The following is a 23,926-nucleotide window of genomic DNA, read 5'->3' on the forward strand; positions in this document are numbered from 1 at the left end:
CTCACTGAAGGGTCACTGCAGCACGGGAGCATTTTAATAATCGAGTACGCAGGATGGCTTGTTCCGTGGACACCATTTCCTCTTTCCCCAGCCACCCCTGGCATTGCTCAACGGGCTCGTGGACAAAGTGGCCAGAGCGGCGGGGATTATATTTGGGCTTAGCGACACTTGCTTCCACTTAGTCCAACCAGGCTATGGACCACTGCTGAGCCTCCAATCTGCCAGCAGCCGAGTCCAATATGGCACCATTCCCCAGGGCGATCAGCCAGCTACCTGGTGGCAGGCTGATTGCATTGGACCACTTTCCTCCTGGAAGAGGAAGTGTTTGTTTCTTCTTACTGTAATAAACACTCACCCTAGATATGTGTTTGCCTTCCCCGCAAATAGGGCTTCTACTAAGTCTACTGTCCTCGGCCTTATCCACTGGCACAGTATTGCACACAGCACTGCCCCCGATCAAGGAGTGTATTTCATAGCAGAGAAAGTGCCACAACGAGCCCGTGATGCTGGAATTCGTGGTCTTACCATGCTTCCCACCATCCTGAAGCAACCGACTTGACAGATCTGTGAGCCGGCCTTTTGAAGTCTCAGTCCAGTGCGAGCTGACGGCAATAACTTACGGGGAAAGCTTGTCCTGGGACGAGGTTCTCCAGGGCTCTGTGTGGGCTCTGACTCAATACATCGATACATGATGCCGTTTCTCCTTCAGCCCGGATTCATGGGTCAAGGAACCGAGGGGTAGAAATGAGAATGGCACCTGCGTCACCCTAGTGACCTCACTGGGAAATTTTTGCTCCCTGTTCCTATGGCCTCATGCTCTGCAGATCTAGAGGTCATAGTTCAAAGGGAAGAATCCTACCAGCAGGAGACATATGCCAGGGATTCCTTTGAACTCAAAGTTAAGAGTGCTACCGGGCCACCCTGGGCTCCTCACGCGGAAAGATGAGAGATCGTGTTTACTGATCCTGACTACACAGAGAAAAGGGAGGCCGCTTCTCCACAGTGGAGGAAAGGACGGCCATGTCCGCAATACAGGACGCTCGTAGACGTCTCTCAGTACCATCGTGCCCCATGGTTAGTATCATTGAGGACCTACAACGACCCAATCCAGGAAGGACTACTGGCTGTCCGGACAATTCAGGAATGCAAGTTTGGGTCACCCCAGCCAGATAAAGAACCACGACTGGCCGAGGGGCTGGCTGACAGCAAGTGTCTAACATGAATAATAGAAGTCGTCGTAAATACCAGCTGCGACTGCATGACTGGTTGCAGAAACAAGGACTCTAATCCTTAGGAGTGTTTCTTCCCAGTTTCGTTATATTTTTGTGGGTCTCTGTGTGTATCTTCGCTTTCTTCCTTCTCTTCATCCCATATCGCAGAACATAAGATGTATGGAGTTTACATCATAGGTATTTAAGTTACAGGTTATCCAGGAGAAGAGTGAACATCTCCAAGGACTTTGTATCGTCCCCTAGGGAATGTACTAGTACATTTGAAGTTGCGTGGAGGGTAATTGCATCATGTTAGACAGAAGTACGACCTTGTTATTCTCTTTATTTGGAGATGAAGCATGGCTTGAGGAGACACATATGGGTGCTAAACTGACGAGGGTTAATTGTGATGGTTAATTATATGTGACAACTTGCCTAGGCCAGGGTACCCAGATAGCTGATCAAATACCTGTCTGGATGTTGCTGGGAAGGTTTTTTTTTTATGTGCTTTTCACTTAAATTAGTAAACTTTGAGAAAAGCAGATTACTCTCTGTAATGTGGGTGGGCCTCATCTAATCAGTTGAAGACCTTAAGAGAAAAGACTGAGGTCCCCCAAGTAGGAAGGAATTCTGCCTCCAGAGAGGGTTCAGGCTCCAGCTGCCACATCAGGTCTGCCCTGCATTGTCTGTCTGCTTTCAGCCTGTAGCATTCAAACTTGCCAGCTTTCACAATTACACAAGCTAATTCTTTAAAATCTCTCTTTCTGTGTCTGTCTCTTTCTCTCTCAATAAACACACACACACACACACACACACACACACATCCTAGAACCCTACTACAGAAACTCCTTAACATTCATAATTTAAAAGAAGATGAACAGGGGTGCCTGGGTGGCTCAGTCAGTTAAGCATCTGACTTCAGCCCAGGTCACGATCTCACGGTTCATGAGGTCTTCTGCGGGTGCAAGAAGCAAATTAGCACCATTTTCATAAAAGTCTCCCAGTATCATGTATAGTGAGGGACAGTCCCTTCCTTGTCGCTTAAAGACCAAAATAAGCCACACCTTTGAACCTTTCGTCCCATATCGTATTTTGATCCTGAGAGTCATTTTATGGTCCTTCTGGGGACCCATGTGATAGGTTGTCTTTTCATCTCTCTGATGGTTTCCTTTTCTGGGCTCCACACATTTTCACTGCTCTGAAAACACGTACACAAGCCTGTTTTTAAGATTCAAAAGCTCCTCCTGGAATATTCCGGAGGAGACGACAACCTTTTGCACCTCACCAGCGTATATTAGAGCATCTGTTACTGTTCACCTCCTCCAGCCTCGTTTTTTAGTTTAGCCAATCTGATGATTGATAACACATTACCACATCATCCAAAGTGTGCAGCTTGTGCTGTCAATGCAAAGTCCCGGGCAATGGGGCAAACTGGATGCAACTTAATTAATCATAGCAAGCTAAAAGGATATAGATTATATGCAGCAAAAGCATCCTCTGTGTGGCGAGAAGGACAGTGAAATTGTTACTCTTCAGATCTCACCAAACTGGCTTTATTTACAAACATATTTATATTGGAACCTAAGCGACTTTCTAGAGACTAACACGAATATGAGGAAATTGAGCTTCTCGGGCAGCATTTCCCTGCACGCCTGGGAGAAACGTGGAATCCTTTGGAAGTTCTTGTCTATTTCAGGGGTGTGTACGTCTCTGTGGCCAGGAGTTTGGAGCAGGTCCTCAATTTACCTCCCTGAATTTGGATAGATGGCACAAAAGACTCCGTGTTACAGCCTGGGCTGGTGAACGAGCACTCCCGAGGGAAGCATCTGTCAAAGCTTGGCATGCATTGCAGAAGGCGTAAGACGGCCCAGCCTGTGTCCTGTCGGCACAGATCTTATCACGTATCAGGGGAAGCACCAGGAGGAGGCAAACAGGGATGGAACCCATCTCCAGGAGCATCCGTGTCGTTAGGAAGCATGTGACGATCAGGATGTCACTCCTGCTCCAAAACAGCGCAGTGCGAATGTCTGTCCCGTGTAAATACACAGAAGCGTTGTGCTTTTCTTATAAAAAGATACCCGTTACACGTAAACATTTGGGTCCGTGTTGATAACTAAACAAGCAAAATGCAAGTCCCATCTAAATTTCTCCAAAGGCAGCTATTTCAAATTTTTACATTTTCCCGTAGTTTATTTGGAAAATCACCTTTCTATCTGTCACATGGCCAGCTCAGGGCTGGTTAGCCTAAAAGTCGCTGGCCTGAATTCAAATACGTTTGCACTTCCTCTTCCGTGCTTTAATAAAGGCTCGCCCACAAGTGTGAGGTCTGGTTTGGAAACTGTCAGAAGCGAGCTTACTTGAATACAGCGTGTTGTACACGGGGCAGTGGGGAGTCAGCAGGAGATGCCCGTTGAAAGCTGAGAGTCACGTTGGGATCTTTAAGGTCTTGAGAACGAAGACTGTTCTAGAGCACAAAGCGTCCTCATAATTTGTTTTCCTCTTCCTCTCATTAGGAGGCTGTTGGCCTTTTTTTTTTTTTTTTTGCTATGTTCAATTTTATTTCTAGTAGTGTTGTTTACATTACTATTGTGTCTTAGCTTTTAAAAGTTACAAGTTACCTTGTATAAATTATATAGAAGATGTAAGGAGTAATAAAAAGGAACCCATAAACATCCCAACCTGCCTAAAAAATGCACCATCATCCACATCTCCAGGGACATCTGTACATCCCTCCCCCCGGTCATCAACCCCATTCATTACTTTCAGTGTGTTCTTTATATTTTTACCAAAATAAATGCGTTGCTAAATAACATATTGTTTTATTTTGTATAGCTTTGAAATTGGGACAAATGGAATCATCCTGTACAATTTTTCTGCAAATAGCCTTTTTATTTTATTTTATTTTATTTTATTTTATATTTTCTAATGTTTATTTATTTTGAGAGACAGAGAGAGACAGAGACAGAGAGAGAGAGCATGAGCTGGGGAGGGGCAGAGAGAGAGGGGGAGAGAGAATCCCAAGCAGGCTCTGAGCTGTCAGTGCAGAGCCCGACTTGGGGCTCAAACTCATGAACCGTGAGATCATGACCTGAGCCGAAACCGAGAGTCAGATGCTCAGCAGACTGAGCCACCCAGGCACCCCTATTTTCTTTTACTTCTTACTCATTAGAAAGAGAAGTTTTTTTCTTGAAATTTCAACATTTTTTCTTCCTACATAATTTACTCTTCTGACGTTAGGCTGTATTTTGTTTAAGTTCACTTTAGCATGATACTCAGCATACCACAGAGTACTTATTTTCCACATGATTGAACTGGGTTGTTCCCCATTTTTTGCTATTACAAAATGGGGGAGTTTCTCTAGTCCCGGCAGTGAAATCGCTCTGTCAAAGGGCCCGCTGGCTTCAGCCTGTGCCAGGTCATAATAAAGCGTTTTCCGAACTTACTGTTCGGAATGGCCCTAATTCACACCCCCACCTCAGTCAACGGCCACATCACACACAGGAAGCTTTCAGCGATGCCAGAGAAACACTCCATATCAAAGGAATTCTCAGAACCTAAACCACTTTCTAGATACTAACCTGAATATTAAGAAATTCAGGTTCATGGGTAGCATTTTGCTGCAGGCCTTGGAGAAATGTGGAATCATCTGAAGTCCTTATCTAATCTACTTCAGGGAGTGTTTTCAGAAATAAAGGAGAAAAGGGGAAGAAGAGAAAATACTTGTAGAAATACAATGTGAAAAAAAATAATGGCTGAAACCTTACCAAATCTGATGGAAAATCTGAATCCATAGATTTGATGTTTACCTGCAGTAAAATAAAAGCAGATCTGCTCTCAGATACGTCACGGTCAAGTCAGGGGAAAACAAAGAGAAAATTTTGAAATTGCGAGACAAAAACTTCTCTTTGTACACCAGAGGACCACACTTAGATTAGCCACTGACTTTTACTAAGAACCAGTGGAGGAAAGGTTTTGAGATGACAACAGTCAAAAAGCTGAAAGGAAAAAAAAAAATCTGTCAACCCAGAATTCTATATCTAGCAAATCTGTCCTTTCAAAATGTAGACCAAAAGATTTTTCCAGATATACAAACTTACAAGAATTATTGAAGGAAACCTTTTAAACTAGAAAAAAAAAAAACCAGCTTCTTAGATTTGAAAATGATAGATTTCTTAAAGAATGTACGTGAGTGTGCCTATGTGTGTATCCATACAGAATGTTCTAAAAGTGTTTCTGCACTTTAACCTCTACTGGTTTCAGAAGCATTAAAAATGCTAGAAATGTATGAAAAACAAACTTAGAAGATTTCGCTGTTTTAATTTGTTTTCTATTTAGCTTTATAAATTTTGAATAATTATTTTTTTTAATTTTTTAACGTTTATTTATTTTTGAGACAGAGAGAGACAGAGCATGAACAGGGGAGGGTCAGAGAGAGAGGGAGACACAGAATCCGAAGCAGGCTCCAGGCTCTGAGCTGTCGGCACAGAGCCCGACGCGGGGCTTGAACTCACAGACCGTGAGATCATGACCTGAGCCGAAGTCGGACGCCCAACCGACCGAGCCACCCAGGCGCCCCCAAATAATTATTTTTTAAGTTTATTTATTTTGAGGGAGACCATGTGTGAGCACATGAGTGGGGGAGGGGCAGAGAGAGAGGGAGAGGGAGAAGCCCAAGCAGGTTCCACACCGTCAGCACAGAGTCCCATGCAGGACTCGAACCCACCAATGGGGAGACGGTGACCTGGGCAGAAATCAAGAGTTAGATCTCAGCACAGGGAGCCGCCCAAGCACCCTGGTTTTGCATAATTATTAATTTAATTTTCTGAGTCCCTCTAGCTGAAGATTATTTATTCATTGACATAAAGCATTTTAAAATGTTTTCAAAATGCACACGGCTGAGGAAGTACAACAGAAATTTTGAGTTCCGTGTCTGGGATGATGCAAGACAAAACCATGCTATGTGGGGAAACTGGGAGTTGCAGACAGAGGGCAGCCCAAGAATAAAACTCCCTGGGAATTAACCAAAAATTCCAGGGACAACACCAGATTTTTAAAAGCTGTGAAACTGAGGGAGCGCAAGTAGAGATCTCAAAGGAAGCAGGTATTATCAGAGTTCCTGGGGAACAAAGGTCGATCTCCAGCTGGGGAGGAGGGTGGTCCTGGAGGTGCTGGAGGGCTGGGGGAGGGAGCTGCAGGCTGGATGATGGGGAGGGGCCGTGGTCCAGCTACTTCTGTCCCCTCCCTGCCCTCAGGGGCCCTTTGTGACCAGGCCACGGCTCTGTGATGTGGTGTGATGTGAGCCTGAGGCTTTTGTCCCCAAGTACAAGCTCAGCGCTCAGTTGCGCGAGGACAGTAGTGGGATCAGGAACTAACGCTTCGAGTAAGGAGATGGAGAATATTCTCTTCGCTCTGAGAAGCATTAGCGCTGATTGGCTGAGCTCCAGCCTCCCCTCCTGGACAACCCAGACCATCTTCTGCTTCCTGTGTGGACTGTCGTTCTTCCTCCTGTTGATCTCCTGCTTCCAGACGGACCCAACATCCTCAGCACCACGAAGGAAACGCAGAAGCAGCAGAAAGGTAAGGAACCTTGGCCCGGACCCAGCAGAGAGGAGGATTCTGTCTTCTTTTCTATCATCGTTTCCACTTTTCTGAGTCACTGGGGAGACTCCCGAGCTGGGAAAGAGCAGAACGGGTGTTCTCGGGGGAAGAAGAGAGCACCATCCTCCCAGGCCAGGCCAGACCAGGCAGGGGTTAGAGGGGCAGGAGGGCTTCTCCCGGGAGATCTCGGGCCAGGAGGGCGGGTGTGGCAGAGGGCTCCAGGGCCGCGGCCCCAACACAGTGACCGGAGGACTGGAGGCCCAGAGCTCCATCCCTGGGGGAGGACAGGCTGCTGGGCACCGGGCCGGCAGCCACCTTCCCGGGGCAGGTGTCTCAGGAGAGCTGCCTTGGTTGGGGCCGATCGAGGGTGGCACCAGGCCCGGGAGGCCCCGAGCAGGGGCGGCAGCGGGGCTCGGGTCTGGGGAAGCGAGGTGCTTCCTCAAGGCGCTGAGACGCACCCGCAGGTCTGGGAACGTTTCTCGAGCAGAGGAACAGGGCCGGAGAGATTTCTCGCATCGAAAATCCGCGCGTCCATTCTTCAAAGTAGAAAAACCGAGAACAGTTTTGTCCACTTTGCAAATGACGAACAGGAAAGAAAGCCACCCCCCCCCCCCCCCCCCCGCCCCATGAGTTGAATGTAGGAAGTCGGGCTGTTCTTGAACACAGAGCACCTGCAGCCAGAGAGGCGAGAGAGACCGGGGGTCCCGACCCCCAACCCCGTGTTCTCTCGTCTCTGCAGCAGGTGGCGCCACGGCGAAGGAGCACCAGAGGCAAGAACAGCGAGATCCTGAAAGGTAAGGGGCCGCCACGGAGCCCTGCGCCCCTGGCAAGTGTCCCTCCTGCTCCGAGCGCCCAGCCCCGCCGTCTCCGGGACACCCGCGTCCGTCCCTCAGGAAACAGAGCCCCGGGAGGCTCCCGGGACGGAGGGCGGAACCCCGAGGCCTCCCAGATTCTGGGCCAGAACTAGCCCGAGGGGCCGGAAACGGGTGTCGCCCGGCAGGGGCCTGGGACCTCCAGCTCCAGCTGTGGCCAAGTTGTGGAACTTTGCTCAGGTTCCTCGGGGAGGCGACCCGGCCCTTTCTCCCCCCACAAGGTCACGAGTGGGGAAGCTCTCCGTAAAGGACCAAGCGACCCCCACCGTGGGTCTTGTTGCCACCGTGAGACCACGTGGCCTCGGACACCGATGTTCGGGGCTCCCGAGTCTACTCCCCCAAAGGTGTCCCCTAAAGGGACACTGCACCCGCCTCCCGTAAGACCCCCGGGACCCCGCCTTCGGCTCTGTGACCGGGTCTCCCGTCTCCAGCTTACAGAACCTGCCTGCAGGAGCTGGAAGGGGTTCGGGACCTGGTTTCCCTTCTGCGAAGGTAAAGAATCTTGCCCCTTCTCTCCCGGGTGGGCCTCTCAGAGCCTCCGGTGGGACCCCAGGGCTGCAGGGGGCGGGGGGAGCCCTGGGGACAGAGATCGGATACGGCCCCGGGGGGAGGGACGGCGGGAGCGCTGTGAAGCGGGTGCGGGGGGGCCCGGAGGGCGGTGATGGCCACCCCTGGCCTTGTCTGCTCCCGGCTGCAGCGCGTGCCTCCTCGTGTCTCCCGCAGCCACTTGGGGCGGCTCTCTGACCAGGGAGGCCTTCAGCAGCTCTTGGGGCAAGAAGCCCCTGGGGCCAAGGGCAAAGCAGCACCTGCCGGAGCCCATCAGCCCCGCGGGGCGCCCGTGAGAGATGCCGCGCCCGCCAGGGCCCCGCGGGCGTCCCCCGCTCCTCTGGCTTCCACGCCCTCACCAACCCCAACGACCTCCTCGGTGTCTGTTCGTTCGAACTCCTCCCTGAGTGCTCCTTGGCCACCAGAGTCTTGCCTTCCCCTGGGTGGCTTTTCACCCCAGCCCCTTGCTCTTTCCCCTTCCCCGCCCCGTCTCCCTTCTCTGGAGGCCAGCCCTCCGCCTCGGCCAGACTCCACTTTAGCTCTCCCTCAGTGCAATTCCATGGCACGCCCCCTGGACGCCGTCCCACGGAGCCCGTCTCCACACACCCCCCGGGTCGCCTCTGCCATCCCAGCCATCTCGGGCTGGGGCCTCTCAAGCTGTCCCATTTCGGCCCTGTCCTGGTGGCAGGCAGCCACCAAAGCCTGGAGCCCCTCCACCTCAACACGCTTGGAATCCTGGCAAGAGCCTCATTCCCACCAGCACCCGGAGGCCTCGTTCCGGGGAGGCCCCGGGAACAGACAGGCGGAGGCCAGTGTCCTCTCTTTCATCGGTCCTGATGTCCAGAAGCTGCTGGAGATTCTCATCACCAAGAAAACAGAGCTGAGGTTTTGGAAGGAGAAGGAAAAGAAGGAGGAGTCAGGCTACCACGTGAACTCTCTGGGGAGTATGTTCATGTCACCGCGGGGCGGGCGGGACGCCGTGGGTTACCGATCCTTCCGGAGCATGAAAGGCGAGCCACAACAGCTGCTCGGCCCTGAGCAGCCTCCATATCCCAAGATTTCGGGGGACAATTTACGGCTGAAATGCAGCCGGCTCTTCTGGGGTCTCCCCATTCTGCACAGTGAGTCCCTGGTGGCCACTGTCAGTGTGAATGGTCCCCCACTGGAGTCACCCTCTGTCGTTTTCAATGAACTCTCTCATGCCTTACCATCCCAAATTCAGGCTGGCGTAGCTTCTCGTCTGTCACTGGAGCAGCCCTTCTCTCACCCTGTGGCTGAGCCCCAAGCCTTGACCCCAAGTTTGTCCCGGTCCCAGCCCCCACCTCCGGCTCAGGTCGAGGCCCGGGGCCACCTTGCACCCTCTGTCCCAGTGGGGCCACCTTCTCTCCCACCTCAGATGGCCGGTGAGGCATCGGACCCTCCCATCCAGAATAACATGTCATCTTTCATCCCAAATGCAATTCAAAACCTGGAGTGTCACTTTTTGAAGAAGCAACTAGAAAGGAACAGGACTCTACCCTCTGTGGTGAAACGATCTCAGGAAGTTTTCAGCCAGGTCCTTCCCAACTTCCCCCAGGACAGCCCGGCCTCCCAGGCCCACGGGCCAGTCTCCGTCCTCCCCTTCCCCTCCGGGGACTTGACCAGCCCCGAGCTCCAGAACCATCTGGAACCACATCTTGGAAAGAGGTCCACGAAGCAGCAAGGTGGCGGGCCCCACAGGATCCAACCATCCGTGGAGCTGGGCCAGCCTCAGGGCGAGCCCCCGAAGGTGCCACAGGCACAGAGCGGAAGCCTCCAGGCTGCCCAGGAGACCAGGTCGAGGGGCCCAGCGCGGACCACACCAGGAGAAAACCTGGGCAAGGATGCAGGGCCTAGTGTGGGGAGGGGCTGGAGAGATCTACACGGGAGCTTGATCAGCTCTTCATCGAAGGTTTCAGGAATAAACTCTGAGGGATCACACACAGACTTGATGAAGACGAGCGGCCCAGGCCAGAATCATCCAGAACAGCTCCTGAGAGCCCATTTGGGCAGGAAACTGGGGCAGATCACAGAGGGCCAGATCCCTGGGAGTGTTCATGATTCCAGGCTTGCTGCCAGCCATGTCCCGGACCCTCATAGAAAGCCAAGCGCTCACAGGGAAACTGGAAATCCCGCATTTTCCAAGCACCCGGAGCCCCGCGTGAACATCCCCCACAATTTCTCCATCCTCAGTCCATACACTCAGCAGATGCTGGAAGCACATATCATAAGGTTTCGGGTGAGGCACAGATGGGGCCTGCCCCTCAAGGTTCTCAAGCCTCTAAATTTGTTTAAGCTGCAAAAGAGCTCAATCTTTCCACCACCCTCCACTCTCTGCTCGGCCACCCGTCCACCTAAGGCCGGGGCGGAAGCCAAGTTCTTGGAAAAACCTCCTGAGCCCCATCAAGGAGAGAAGGTCATAAGAGAAGAGTCCGTTCTCACCCTGGGGAGTCCCCTCCTTGACCCCCACCCTGCACATGAGGAAATCCAGCGGGCCCTGGGTGAGTCTCCACCCGGTGACGGCCCTCGGCCCTCGGGGGCCCCTGTGGCTGGACGGGAGGCCAGGCTACATCCTCAGACGCCCGCATACAGCTTCGTGGGCAGAATCTGGCACAGCAAGACTGGCGTGGGGGATCCTCAGAACAGCAGCCTGGAGGCAAGTACAGCAAGGGCCACAGATGAGCCAAGGAGAGGGAGCGGGGGTCAGACCTGGCGGGACCCCTGCGGCCACGTGTCGGTACTTGAGCTCAGCTTCGAATCCCAGTCCTCGAGCGCCCAATGGGCCAAGGAGGTGGGGGAGGGCGAGGAGGCCCCTGCCTGGGGAGACACCTTGGAACCCGGTGTGCTGGCCAACAATCAAAGCGTCAAACCAGACGTGAGAAGATCAGGGTCATCCGGGAGCAGTCAAGGCCCCTCCACACCTCCAGCATCGGTGGCTCAAGCCCAGGTTGAGGCGCAGCTTGAAGGGTTCGATCCCCAGGGGTCGGTCGAGTCGGAGGAGCCTCAGGGCCCTGGCCGCGGTGTGCTCCTGCAAGACTGTGAAACTGGCGTGCTCCTGCAAGACTGTGCCACCGATGACCTTCTTCAAGACTGTCACTCTGATGTGTTGCTTGTGGCGGACGTCTTGGCCTCTCACAGATCTCCGTACGGCTGCCAGAGTGAGTCTAGTACAGACACGTCAACTTCCTGGGCGTCCTCTCCCTTCGTCTCGCATGCACAGAACAGCCGGGGGCAGCCAGACCCACTGGGACAGTGGGGCCTCCGTAGCCCCCGGAGCAAGGCGTCCGTCCACGCCGACAGGAGAGAGGCCTACAGGAGGCTCAGCCCGGGAGGGCTGAAGTCCTTCCAGGCCAGTGTGATGAGCCACCGTGACCAGGAGGAGGACTCGGCAGAGTCCTCAAGAAGCAGTTTCGCTCAGCTCCTGCCCAAGAAGGAGGACGCTGCTCCAGAAGGCCACTTGAGAAAAAGCGTGAGGCACCTCCTGCAGTGGATCTTTCCCAGTAAAGGCAAAGGCCCGGAAGATCCCGGGCACAGGGGCCAGCCTGCAGCAGCCACCGCCCAGAGGCAGGGGCCCGTCTCAGGCATATCGGTTGAGGACGGCAAGTCTGCCGGGGCTCAGGTGCTCATGACGGCCGTGGGTCGCATCCTAGAGGAGAACCTGGTGCCTCGCCAAGGACTTAGAGCCTCGGAGGTCAACTGGCGCCAAAGGGAACCCCAGGCGCTGGCAGGTACCCGTGTCTGCTACCACAGGGTCCTCTCCTACCAAGAGCAGAGGAGAGTGATGAGAGAGACCGCCTGCAACCTGCAGGCCACCCCCGACGGCCACGGCTGTCCTAACGAGAACCAGTGGTGTAGAGGCAGAGACGGCAGGTGGGCCTTCGTACCCAGGATGCCGGGGTCCCCAGACGGACCCTGCCACCACGGGCGGATGCCGGCCAGAGCCTCGGGCCGCCCTCACCGCCCCCACTGCCCAAGGCACTGCCTCCTTCAAAACTATGTCTCATCCGGTCATTCCGCGTGTGCTTCTCATGCCTTTCTTGGGAGGACACCTTTTCTCCAAGAAAGGATGCATACAGTACAGAGAAAAATGTATTTTTCTCAGGTTAGCACATCCTCTATGGGCTAATGGCTTCTTCCCGCCACAGTTTTTATTGTTTTCCAAAATAAATGTTTGTTTATCTCAGGAGAGGAGCTGGCCTCTGTCTGTGCCCCGTGGGGCGGGGGGGGGGGGGAGGAAGGGGAAGATCCGGGCATGCTCTCCCCCAGTGCCTGCTTTGGCTCCCAGGAATGGAGCCCTGGAAGGAGGGTGGCCACGTGGTATACTCCAGACGCCCTCCCTCACACACCTTCGGTTTCCATAACAAACGAAAGAGGAACACAACCCAGAAGACTCCACCCCGGGATCTGGCTCTGCCCTTCCCGTCCTGCTGTCTCTCTACCTTGACCTTGGGCGGCTGTAGGGGAGGGTCTGCAGGGGCAGAAACCCCTCGGTTCCGGGGCGCCTGGAAGACAGCGTCAAGCGTCAGAGCCTCGAGCCGAGTTTGGAGGCCAGGTTGGCCCTGATGGCAGCGGTGGGAGGAATCCTGCCCCACCCCCCACCCGTCGCCTGCCCCGGGACCCCTGATGGGGCTGGGGTGCAGATCGGCCGGGAGCCGCCCTTGGCTCAGCGTCACCCCCCTGCTTTCTCACACTCTGGATCAGCGCGGGACGAGGACGTGCTCCCGGCCCGGGGAGCGAGCGGGTGGGGGGCGCAGAGGCCGCGAGGGACCAGCGCGCCCTGCCCCGGGGTGCAGTGACCCAGGAGCCCGCGGTGCCCACTGCCACCTGCAGGCCCCGAGGAGAGGAGCCTTTCCTGCGGTTCACCCCCAAGGTCCCCCCCCCCCGCCCCCCGCTGCGGCCGCGGAGCCCGGGGTTGGGGGGTAGGGGGGAAGGGAGGCCGCCGGGGCCCCTCTGCAGACGGCCAGGCTGGCACAGGAGGCCCGGCCGGGCAGGTGCCCTTCTGCGCAGTCTGGGGGCCTCGGGCGGACTGGGACTTAACGAATGGCCCAAGGACGGGCCCCGAGGCGGGTGGGGGTCAGGGTGGGGGTACTCACTGGCGTGGTGCGGAGTCCCACCCCAGGAGGGACCCTGAAGACCGCAGCAGGGGTGGCCCTGCCCCCACGCGGGTCAGGACCCCGCAGGTGGGCCTGGAACCCGGTGCAGGGGCAGCGGGCACAGGCCTGCTCAGGCACAGCTTCTCTCCGGGGAAGCAGTGGGGGGCCAGCAGTGACAGTGCGGCCAGGACCTGGGGGGTTCGGGGGAGAGGAGACCAGGACAGAGAGCGCCCGGGTCCTCTGGAGCTCAGGACAGGGTGACCTGGAGCAGGGTCCTCTCGGTGGCACTGAGAGGTGGACGCGGTCCCCACAGGCCCCTCCAGAGAAGGGCCACAGGCAGGATGCCCAGGGAGCAGCAGGAGACAGGAAGGAGCAAGTCCCCTGTGCCCTCCTCCTGCCGGTGGTGCAGTAAGGCAGGAAAGGGACGCCCCGCGCTGTGAGACCCCCACAGAGATCTCTGACAAGAGACCACACAGAGAGACCTCTGATAGAGACCCACACCCAGACACCCGCAGAAAGACCTGTCACGCCGACCCACTCAGAGAGACCTCACATAGCGCGCATCCCACGGAGATGGTCACTGAGCGGTCCCACACAGGGCTTGCCCAGAGACCCCACGGGCGTTCTTTAGGGACCCGAGCAGTCACCTGCTGGCAAGTGCTTCGCAGTGGATCCGAATCCACTCAGCAAGCTGACAGTGCAGGCGGACTGTCGGCGGCTGGGCCCGCCTGGGAACCCCGAGACGCTCGGACGTCGTCAGCATTTCCCCACGTGGGGGTCTCGGGAAGTTTCGTCTTTTCCTTACGTCATTGCCTCCGAACTGAAGGGTGACTGATTCCACCTGTAGACCCCCAAATCCCTCCCCTCCACAGGGGTTGCTTAGCTTGAGCTCTGACCGCAGTTTAGAGGAACCACATTTAAGCACAAGAAAATGCTGCCAACCTCCAGTGAGGGCTCTTCTCTGTCCGGTTTTACTCAAGTCAGGTCAGACGCTGTCTGTGTCCCATTTTTTTTACTTCTTTGGCGACAAGATCTGAATTCAAGAGAGCTGACCCTTCCTCACTTTGGAAACATGGTCAAGACGTGCAGAAAACGAGCTGATGGAAAGAAAACAAACCAGCAAAAAGGCATCGGGACTCCCCCTCCCAGGGGGCGGTGTTCTGGCATATTCTCTTGCCCCAAATAGCTGTGTCAGGTTTGGGGCTTTTGTCTTAGTTTTAAGTGAAAGAGACTAACAGTTGTGTGAAATGTTTACAAACGAGTCAGCTATCTAGAAACATTTCTGTTTTATTCTCTTGGCAAAATTCTATTTTTTCCCTTAAAATGTGGTAAGGCCCTCAAAAGGCATTATACATATTTCCAGAAGTGACAAAGTCCGGATGTGCAGCTCACGTACCTTAAACTGATGTACTATTGGGGAGGATTCCTTTCTTAAGTGATTCTTTCAAAATGCACATTTTCCAAGACTCAGGCAGTCAGGCTCCATTTTATATTCATTATAGGGCTAAAAAAAGGACACATTGTTTTACACAGTTAGAAATTTTACAGAATATCTCATTTAATCTGTGAGATACAGACATGGCCTAATCGAATTACTAGAAAGGACATCTTGGGGCACCTGAGTGGCTCAGTCCGTTAAGCAGCTGACCTCGGCTCAGGTCATGATATTGTTCCCGACTTCGAGCCCGCATCGGGCTCTGTGCGGACAGCTCGGAGCCTGGAGCCTGCTTCGGATTCTGTGTCTCCCTCTCTCTCTGCCCCTCCCCAGCTCACGCTCTGTCTCTGTCTCTCTGTGTCTGTCTCTCTCTCAAAAATAAATAAACATTACCAAAAAATGGACATCTTAATATCTAAATTGAGGAAAGTGTGCATTAATAATTAAAGTGTACAGGTTAATAACCAAAGGTGACATAAATGTAGACAAAAAAGTGTCCACTAAGCATGAAAACTCCCACATATATCTAGCGTTTTCCAAAGGTGTATTTTAGTGAGTGGATAATATTTCTTGTTGCTCATAAGCAACTTGTTTTTCTTGCCTTGCTAAAATCTATTTTAACGACAGCTGCCAAACATATGTCACTGGTTATGTCACTCTCAGATTATCCATCAGGATGACTGTCCATCTTTATTATGAGAAGCAGAGCTAACGTGAAGGCTCTTTGGTCTTTTTATTTCAATAAGAAATACCTCTCCATTCTCCATAATCCACAAATTTATAACTACTTTTCTACGTCACTCCCTCACAATGTCCTTGAGTCACCAAATGATGGAACCTGGTCGTGGATGTCTTACGGTATTCTATAGGATTGTTTTTTGCTTTTTGTTTTTTTAGTTGCAACTAATGCAGGTAAGTTTACTGATCAGAACAAAATGGGGCCAATTAGGAAGATTTTCATACAGGAAATACTTTACAAAAAGCAGTGTATCCTTTTCAAGTTGACTCTTTTAATCAGATTTAACGAATGATTATTATTCAGTCTTTTGAATTAAAGTCATATAGGGTGGGCATAAAGTCTGCAAACATAGACATAGTCCATAATAGTTGATCGCTATGACACGTGAATATAATGGTCCCTCACTAGCAATTCATAGTTCCATAAGCTGTGTAAAATTTCAGCGAACAAATGTGCATTAAAGTAGTGTTCCTGTGAGTCACAGCACACACATCTGTCATATGTAGCCTCCAATGATGTGTGCGTACAATTCCTACCACGCAAACTTGTACCTTCACCCTAGAAGAAACCGTCAAGGGGCTTCAATTTATTAGAAAAATACTGGCAGGGCACCTGGGTGGCTCAGTTGGTTGGGCGTCAAACTTCAGCTCAGGTCACGATCTCATGGTTCATGGTTTCGAGCCCCACGTGAGGCTCTGTGCTGACAGCTCTGAGCCTGGAGCCTGCTTCGGATTCTGTGTCTCCTTCTCTCTCTGCCCCTCCTCCGCTTGTGCTCTCTCTCTCTCTCTCTCTCAAAAATAAACGTAAAAAAAAAAATTTTTTTTTAAAGAAAAATACTGGCAATGTTTCCAGACTTTATGGCTACCTGTATTTTATTTTTAATAAGTTCCACCCCCTGTAAATCTTATGAACATTTCACCATTTATGTATACAAAGCAGAAATGGAAATCAAAGACTAAACAGAACGGAGGAAATAACAAACATGCATCTCCATTCTGCTGAAAACGGAGTGATTTTTAATATACCAGGCTGTCTACATGATATTCGGGATATATCACAAGCTTGGTTTTGAAGACAATTTATATTTAAAACAGGCCTCACACTGATTTCAATAAATCAGGGATTTGAGAACAAACTATGGAGGATGGCAATTTTGTGTTCCCTTTTTAATACTCCTAGGGGCAAAGATCTTTTCCCAATGGGCAAAATAAAGTAGACAGTAGTTCACCCTTAAGAGCGGTTCCCTTGATAGGTTACAATGTTATTTTCAGCATCATACACGTGTACTTTATAAGCATCTCCCACAGGAAGAAACTTCTGGAAGTGTTCCCCAAAACACCCAGCTACGCTTTCAGATCGGTCTTTCGAATCGTGCCCCTGGCCATGTGGGTTGCTGTTCGTCCCAAACAGAGGCATGGCTCCGTTACTCAGGTTTGCTGGGGAGCCTTCCCTGGGCCGGGGCCTGGCTGGCATCCTATGCGTTGGTGACCAGATAGAGCCCAGTGTCCCCAAATCTCATTTCCTTGGCCTGGAAAACGGGGATCAAAGTTAATCGCGTTGCAGTGAAGGGGAAGGGAGTTCAAGTAGTAAAACCCTATGCTTGGCAAGTATCGAATGATTTTGCTGTTGTCGCTGTGATTTTTTCATACTATTATTACCAGGTCAGTTTTTACTGGCTAAATAAAGTACGCCCGATTCGTTATTTCGTACAGAATTAAATTTTCTAACACATAACCTGGTGCTTTATAGATATATTAAAAATCAAAAACCCTCTCTGAGACAATAAACAATATTCTTTCAAGTCATCTTCAAATCATTTTGGGGGACACATTTATGGGTCTTTCCTAACCTACCCTGACTGTAAGGGACCCTACAATCCCAAAGCTGTTACTTCCTTCAAATTGAACAAGCCAGCGGGGCGCCTGGGTGGCTCAGTCGGTTGAGCATCCGACTCCGGCTCAGGTTGTGATCTCACGGTTCATGAGTTCGAGCCCCGAGTCAGGCTCTGTGCTGACCGCTCAGAGCCCGGAGCCTGCTTCAGATTCTGTGTCTCCCTCTCTCTCTGCCCCTCCCACACTCTCTCTCTCTCTCTCTCTCTCTCAAAAGATAAATAAACAGTAAATATATATATATATATATATATATATATATATTTAATTGGACAAGCGGAACTCGTGTGTTACTTCCAAACCAACTCTGTCCTTTCCACCTGCCTGTTCACACCTGCTCCTTGGTGCTCCCCAGCCCCCCGGGGTGAAAGGGGGGGGGTCCCCTGGTTATCTCCAGGAACACCAGGAGAGCTGGTTTCAGTAATCAAATCGTGCAGTCCCAGGTAGAAGTCAAAACACCAAGCTGCGTGTCAACACAAAGCTTCTGCCCCCCAGGAGGGAGAGCGGCCTGCCTTCAGTGGGGCGGGGGTGCGGGGGCCCCAGGGGCACGTGACCTTCCCCTTTTGCACTTGGCGCTGCTTCCTCTTCCCAAGGGTGCCCACCACCCTCGCCCGGTCACCTGCCTTATCTCCCTGGAGTTTGACCGCTCATGACCCAGCAGGTGCAGCGGGGATGAAAGACCAAAAGAAGGCTTGTATGCGGTCTGCACCACCCTGCTGCGCGCCCGCGGGGGTGCCCCGGGGGCTTGGCAGGGAGTCAGGGCGGACTTCCTCTCCTGGGCGATTCGTTCCCGGGTGCCTCACACCTCCTTGGAACCGAGGGCGAGCGCCTCGGCCGCCCGGTCCCCCCTCGGTCCCCCCATCATAGGGCAGCGGTTCAGGGCACACGGCTGTCAGGCAGGGCCGTGGTGGTGTCTCTGGAGCGCCCCTCCACCCTGACCCTGGGGGAGCACTAACTCCCCAGAGCACCCCCTGTCCCCAGATGTCTCCAGGATGGTCAGACAGTCAGGCCGAGGTCCCCAAATGTCAGGGGGACCCGAGCAGCTTCCCAAAGTTGGTTCCTGGACGCCCCCTCTTGGGACGAGACTGAGGGTGCACTCTCAACCCCGGAAGCTCTCTCCAGAGAATAGAGTTGCCCATTCTACCCATTGCTCCTTCCCAGGTGCTGCTGGGCTGGGCTAGGGCCCCGCTTTCTGGTCCAGGAGCCCTCCTCTCCTCGGGATCAAATCTGAATGTATAAGCTTGTTTGTCACTTTGAATTAACCTCATTACCCCCTTTACCAGTGCACTGGAAAGAACATCTCTTATTCTCAATAAAAAGAATTACAATATAAGCTTATAAAATTGTATATAATTTGGAAATATCTTTATTTTTACCTATTTATATAATATTGAAATATATAATATTTTATTCTGTAATATTGTGTAATATTTTATTCACGTAATACTGGCACTCACCCATAAAAACACTTGTCAGTCTTTCCTCCTTCTTTACAAAAGTCAGAAAATACGTTAAGAATTAGCTGTGAAAATGCCCATATTTGGGAGGCTTTTCCCTTGTGTATTTATTTCTATGTTAAAATCTTTATTCTGTAAAAGATATTAAGCCTGGGGGGTTGGGGGAGAGTCAGCCTTAAGGACATGCTAAGTGGAAGTTATTTCGATTTGAAGGTCACCTGACCTTTTTGGGATGTTGCCCATAAGTTGGCGAAATCTCTAAAAGCTTATGAACAGAAACCAATTGAGAATTAGATGCCAAGTCCTCAAAATGAAGAGCCATCTGACCAGTTTGTGATGCCCTCCCCCACCTCTGGTAACTGGGACCAGAGCCTGTGTGGAGAGAGAGCATGCCTTCTGGACCCTTCAGAGAGACCAGCAGGCAGGTGGGGTGTCCCCAGAAGGGAGGTTAAGTCTTCTGGATGGGCTTCTCCCGGGATGCTTTACTGCTGAGGGGTGACTGGATTTCCAGGGGAGACCACAGAGGAGAAGCAGAGAGAGCTCTCCTAGGCCCTGTTATCGCTGCTGGGCTTGGCTGTGTTTTCCCATGGGTAATAAACATGATTACGTTAAAGTACCCAGCACTAAAATCATATTCAAACACCTCTTCGCCTGCTGGTGAGTTCCTCAATACTATGGGCCAGATGACATGTTTGGGGACACTGGTCTGGGGACTGTGTTGGCAGGAGGAACTTTTTACTGAGTGAATTTATGACAATGAAAGCTCATCCAGCAGAGATACTAGGAAAACAAGTTATTTATTTATTTATTACATATTTTTAAAGTTTATTTCTTTTTGAGAGAGACAGAGAGAAAGAGAATGAGCAGGGGAGGGGCAGAGAGAGAGGGAGACACAGAATCCGAAGCAGGCTCCAGGCTCTGAGCTGTCAGTACAGAGCCCAATGTGGGGCTCGAACTCATGAACTGTGAGATCATGACCTGAGCTGAAGTCGGACGCTCAACCAACTCATCCATCCAGGCGCCCCTTTTTTATTTATTTTGAGAGAGGGAGAGAGAAAGCACATGTGCTCATATGCATGGGAGAGGGGTGGCAGAGAGAGAGGAAGAGAGAGAGAATGCCAAGTAGGCTTCATGCTGTCAGTGCAGAGCCCAGCATGGGGCTCGATCCCATGAACCGTGAGGTCATGAGATCATGATCTGAGTAGAGATCAAGAGTCGGATGTTTAACCAACTGAGCCACCCAGGTGCCCCGGAAAACAAGTTTTCTAACTTTCTAGTAGGGAAAGCATCCAGTACTGTTGTTATTTAGGGACAAAAGTATGTATTTGTTTGGAAGAATTTTTCACGAAAGAGCGGTGGGTGGAGGAAATGATGGATGCAGACGTCTGACTGGAACATTCCTCCTTGGTGACTTTGGCAGGGCTCCCAGACCTTGTGCAGCTGCTGCCGTTCCGTCCTGAAGGCTCTGGCCTCTTTGTCAGGCTCGGGGCAACCCTGAGGCTACTTGTCCAAAGGCAGACACTCTTGTCCACTCCTGTCCCTTGCTGGCCAGATGGACACACAACGTCATCCACGGCTGAGCGTTGTTTAGTAACTAGCTCTGTTTCCTCGGGCACAGTCCATACACTCCGTAGTCCTGTTTATCACCGCCTTCTTTTACAACCTGAGGGTAAAAATGGATAACCAACTTTAAACTCATTCCCGTTCAATGACAAGGCACATGAAAAATTTCCTCGTGATAGTGGTCTCCGTTCCATAGCCAGCTGAGTCGGTCAGCCTTTTCACGTTGGCTTCTTTCGCTTAATTTTACGCACTTAAGCTTCCTCCATGCCTTTCCACGTCTCGGTAGCGCGTCTCTTTTTAGGACTGAATAATATTCCATTGTCTGAACATTCACTTGCTGAAGGACATCTCAGTTGCTTCCAAGTTCTGGCTGTTATGAAAAAAACCAGCTACAGCACTTCTGTTCAGGTTTCTGTGTAGATACAACTTTGCAAGTCCTTTGGGTAAATACCCAGAAGGGAGAATTCAGGACTGGGTGGTGGGAGTTTGTTTGGTTGTGCAAGAAACTGCCAAACTGTCTTCCAAAGGGGCTGTGCCATTTTGCATTCCCGCCAGCCATGAGTGAAAATTCCTGTTACTCTCTACATCCTCACCAGTATTTGGTGTCGCTGGGGTTCTGGATTTTGGCCACTCTCACAAGTGTGTAATAGTGTCCCATTTTTGTCTTAATTTGCAATTCCCTAATGACATAACTGTGCGGATCTTTTTGTATGCTTATTGGCCACGCATATAGCTTCTTTTGTACGGAGCCCGTTCAGATCTTCTGCCCATTTTTTAATCTTGTTGCTTGTTTTCTCATTGTCGGGCTTTAGGGGTTCCCTGTGCCTTCTGGATCACAGTCCTTGATTAGATGAGTCTTTTGCAGATATTTACGAGTGTTTTGTGGCTTGGCTTCTTATTCTCTTGACATTTTCTGTTGCAGAGCGAGAGTTTTTCATTTCAGTGACTTCCAACTTACCAATTGTTTCCTTTGTGGACTGTGCCTCTGGTGTTGTATCTAAAAGTCATCACCATACCAAGGTCATTAGGGTTTTTTCCTCTGTTATCTTAAGTTTTACATTTGGGTCTGGAATCCATTTGGAGGTGTTTTTTGTTTTGTTTTGGTTTGGTTTGGCATGTGGACGTCCAGTTGTCCCAACACCATTTGTTGAAAAGTCTTTGTTCCATTGTGTTGCCTTTTCTCCTTTGCCAAAGATCGGTCAACTCTATGTGTATCTATTTCTGGACTCTCTATTCTGTCCCATTCATCTGTTTGTGTACTCTTCTGCCTATACCACACTGCCTTGGTTACTGTAGCTTTGTAGTAAATCCCGAAGTAAGAGAGCATCAGTCCTCAACTTTGTTCTTCTCCTTCAATACTGTGTTGACTATGTTGGGTCCTTCGCCTTCCCATACAAACTGTAGAACCAGTTTGTCAATATCCGTAAAATAATTGGGGTTTTTTATTAGGATTGAATCTATAGATCAAGTTGCGAAGAACTGACATCTTGACAATATTGAGTCTTCTTATCCATGAACATGGAATATCTCACCATTTATTTAATTTTTCTTTGATTTCATTTGGTAGTTTGGTAGTTTTCCTCATGTTGATCTTCTACATATTGTTAGGTATTATTATCGTTCTACATTATTACCTTCTACATGTTGTTAGATTTATACGCATGTATTTTATTTGTTTGGATGCTAATATAAATAGCACTGAGTTTTTAATTTCACTTTCCACTTGTTTGTTGCTGGTATATAGGAAAGCAATTGACTTTTCTAATAAATTGTGATTTAAAAAGTACTGACATGTTTTCAGAAAAATCCTCAGGTTTTATGGAATAAGTCAACAGGTTGATGAGAAGCTGACTCCCTGTGTCAGCAGTGGGGACAGCAGCAGCTGTCCCCGTGGTCACTATTATCCCATCAGCACACCATCGTTGTGGATGCTTGAGAAATAGAACCATTAAAATGTGGCTTCTGGCCCTTACAATTTATAGTCCTGAGTCTTCAAAAAATGAATCTTATTTAGTGCCTACTTTTCATAAGTAAAAATGCTTATACATCTTCAAAACATAGAAAGTGTAGGGGAAAGAACATATACCAACTATAATACTGAATTACGAATTCAGTATCACACTCATCAATTAGAATAGATGATGAGACATTCACATTCTTCCCAGAAAAGTGTTCTCCTTCTTCATGACCCAAAGGAATAGATCACTGCAGAGAAGATAAACAGGAGAAACTAGGAGCACCTGGGTGGCTCAGTCGGTTAAGCATCTGACTCTTGGTGTCGGCTCAGGTCATGATCTCACAGTTTTGTGAGTTCCAGCCCTGCATGGGCGCTGCGCTCCAGCCTGCTTGAGATTCTCCCTCTTTCTCTGTTCCTCCCCCACTCACACTCTGTCTCTCTCAAAACAAATAAATAAAGTTAACAATTTTTAAACAACCGAAAGGAGAAATTAGGGAACTAAAAGTCTATAGTAGGAAAGAACCCAGTAAGACGTTCCCACTGACGAAATACATGTCCAATCTCTTTCTCTCTGTAGGGTTCTCATTCTCCCTCAGTAGCACCTAAACAGGAACACACTGCGACTTGAGGAACAGCTATGTATCAGGCACCATGTTAAAACTGGGGATATGGTCCTGATTTAAAACCCCATTTTCTACTTCCATGAAGCATAAAGTCTGGGGTAAAAAGCAGACGCTGAACAAATAGAACTCACAGCCATAAAGCTGCAACGATAACCACGGACCATGCCCACTGGGTTAAGCAAAACCACTGTCAGAGCTCCCACACCGAGACATCACTCTGTGCCTCTCCACCCCCAGAAGTGCGACCGGTGGAGTCCCGGAGCAAGCTGTAGTCTGTGGGAGGAGATCGTTCAGTGTCCCACACCCGAAGGTGCACTGTTGGAATATCAGGAAGAAACGAGAGGGAGAGAGCCCACCCAGACCCTCCGCCCGCGGTCTCTGTCTCTCAGCTGCTGTGATAATCAATCACTAATCGATCGCCGTGGCTGGTTAGCCAAACACCTGAGGCCTGGGTGACAGGGTGGGACAGGGCTGGGAGGCAGGGAGCCTTGGGGAAGACCGGGGTCTGCCAGAGCCCAGGTCACCCCAGAGGCCTTATTCACATTCCCTGTAGCTTGCGGTCTTGTTTGCCTTTGGGCTGGGGTCCCGAACGTCCAGGCAGGGCCATGCTGTGGGACCCAGCCCAACCTTGTGTCCTCCCTGCGTGTCCCAGGACCTGGTCCCGCCAGGGTCATGAAGGGGACAACAGACCCACTGCAAAGATTCTCTCTTTGACCAAATGTTGGCCAGGCATTCCTAAGCAATCTCTTTCACTAGGCCCAACCTTGGCCTCCCGTGTCCTCCCTTGTAGGGTCCAATTCTGGCAGGAATTCTGCTGTCGGTTTGGCCAGATCACCCTTGGTCCTCGTATCTGGTTAGGTTATGAATCTTCCATCACCCGGGGGATCACCTGCCCTCAGCGCCAATCCTAGTAGGACGGCTTCCC

The 23,926-nt window shown here is 51.0% G+C and overlaps 1 protein-coding gene across 1 annotated transcript; it reads left to right on the forward strand.

Moving 5' to 3' along the window:
• The first annotated feature begins 6,448 nt into the window (after positions 1-6,448).
• On the forward strand, positions 6,449-12,433 carry SPATA31C2 (SPATA31 subfamily C member 2). Its single transcript, XM_027041173.2, has 4 exons — positions 6,449-6,788; positions 7,549-7,603; positions 8,113-8,173; positions 8,405-12,433. The coding sequence occupies exons 1-4, from the start codon at positions 6,495-6,497 to the stop codon at positions 12,369-12,371; spliced, it is 4,377 nt and encodes a 1,458-aa protein (XP_026896974.2). The 5' UTR covers positions 6,449-6,494; the 3' UTR covers positions 12,372-12,433.
• Positions 12,434-23,926: the final 11,493 nt, after the last annotated feature.

Source organism: Acinonyx jubatus, chromosome D4 (genome assembly GCF_027475565.1).
Source record: "Acinonyx jubatus isolate Ajub_Pintada_27869175 chromosome D4, VMU_Ajub_asm_v1.0, whole genome shotgun sequence".
In the NCBI taxonomy this organism is placed as follows: Eukaryota; Metazoa; Chordata; class Mammalia; order Carnivora; family Felidae; genus Acinonyx; species Acinonyx jubatus.

Bases quoted from the DNA above. Each gene is read 5' to 3' on its own strand.
- SPATA31C2 (XM_027041173.2), top strand. From the start codon at position 6,495: ATGTGGTGTGATGTGAGCCTGAGGCTTTTGTCCCCAAGTACAAGCTCA. The intron at 6,789-7,548 runs GTAAGGAACCTT...TCGTCTCTGCAG, and splicing joins AACGCAGAAGCAGCAGAAAG to CAGGTGGCGCCACGGCGAAG. The intron at 8,174-8,404 runs GTAAAGAATCTT...TGTCTCCCGCAG, and splicing joins CTGGTTTCCCTTCTGCGAAG to CCACTTGGGGCGGCTCTCTG.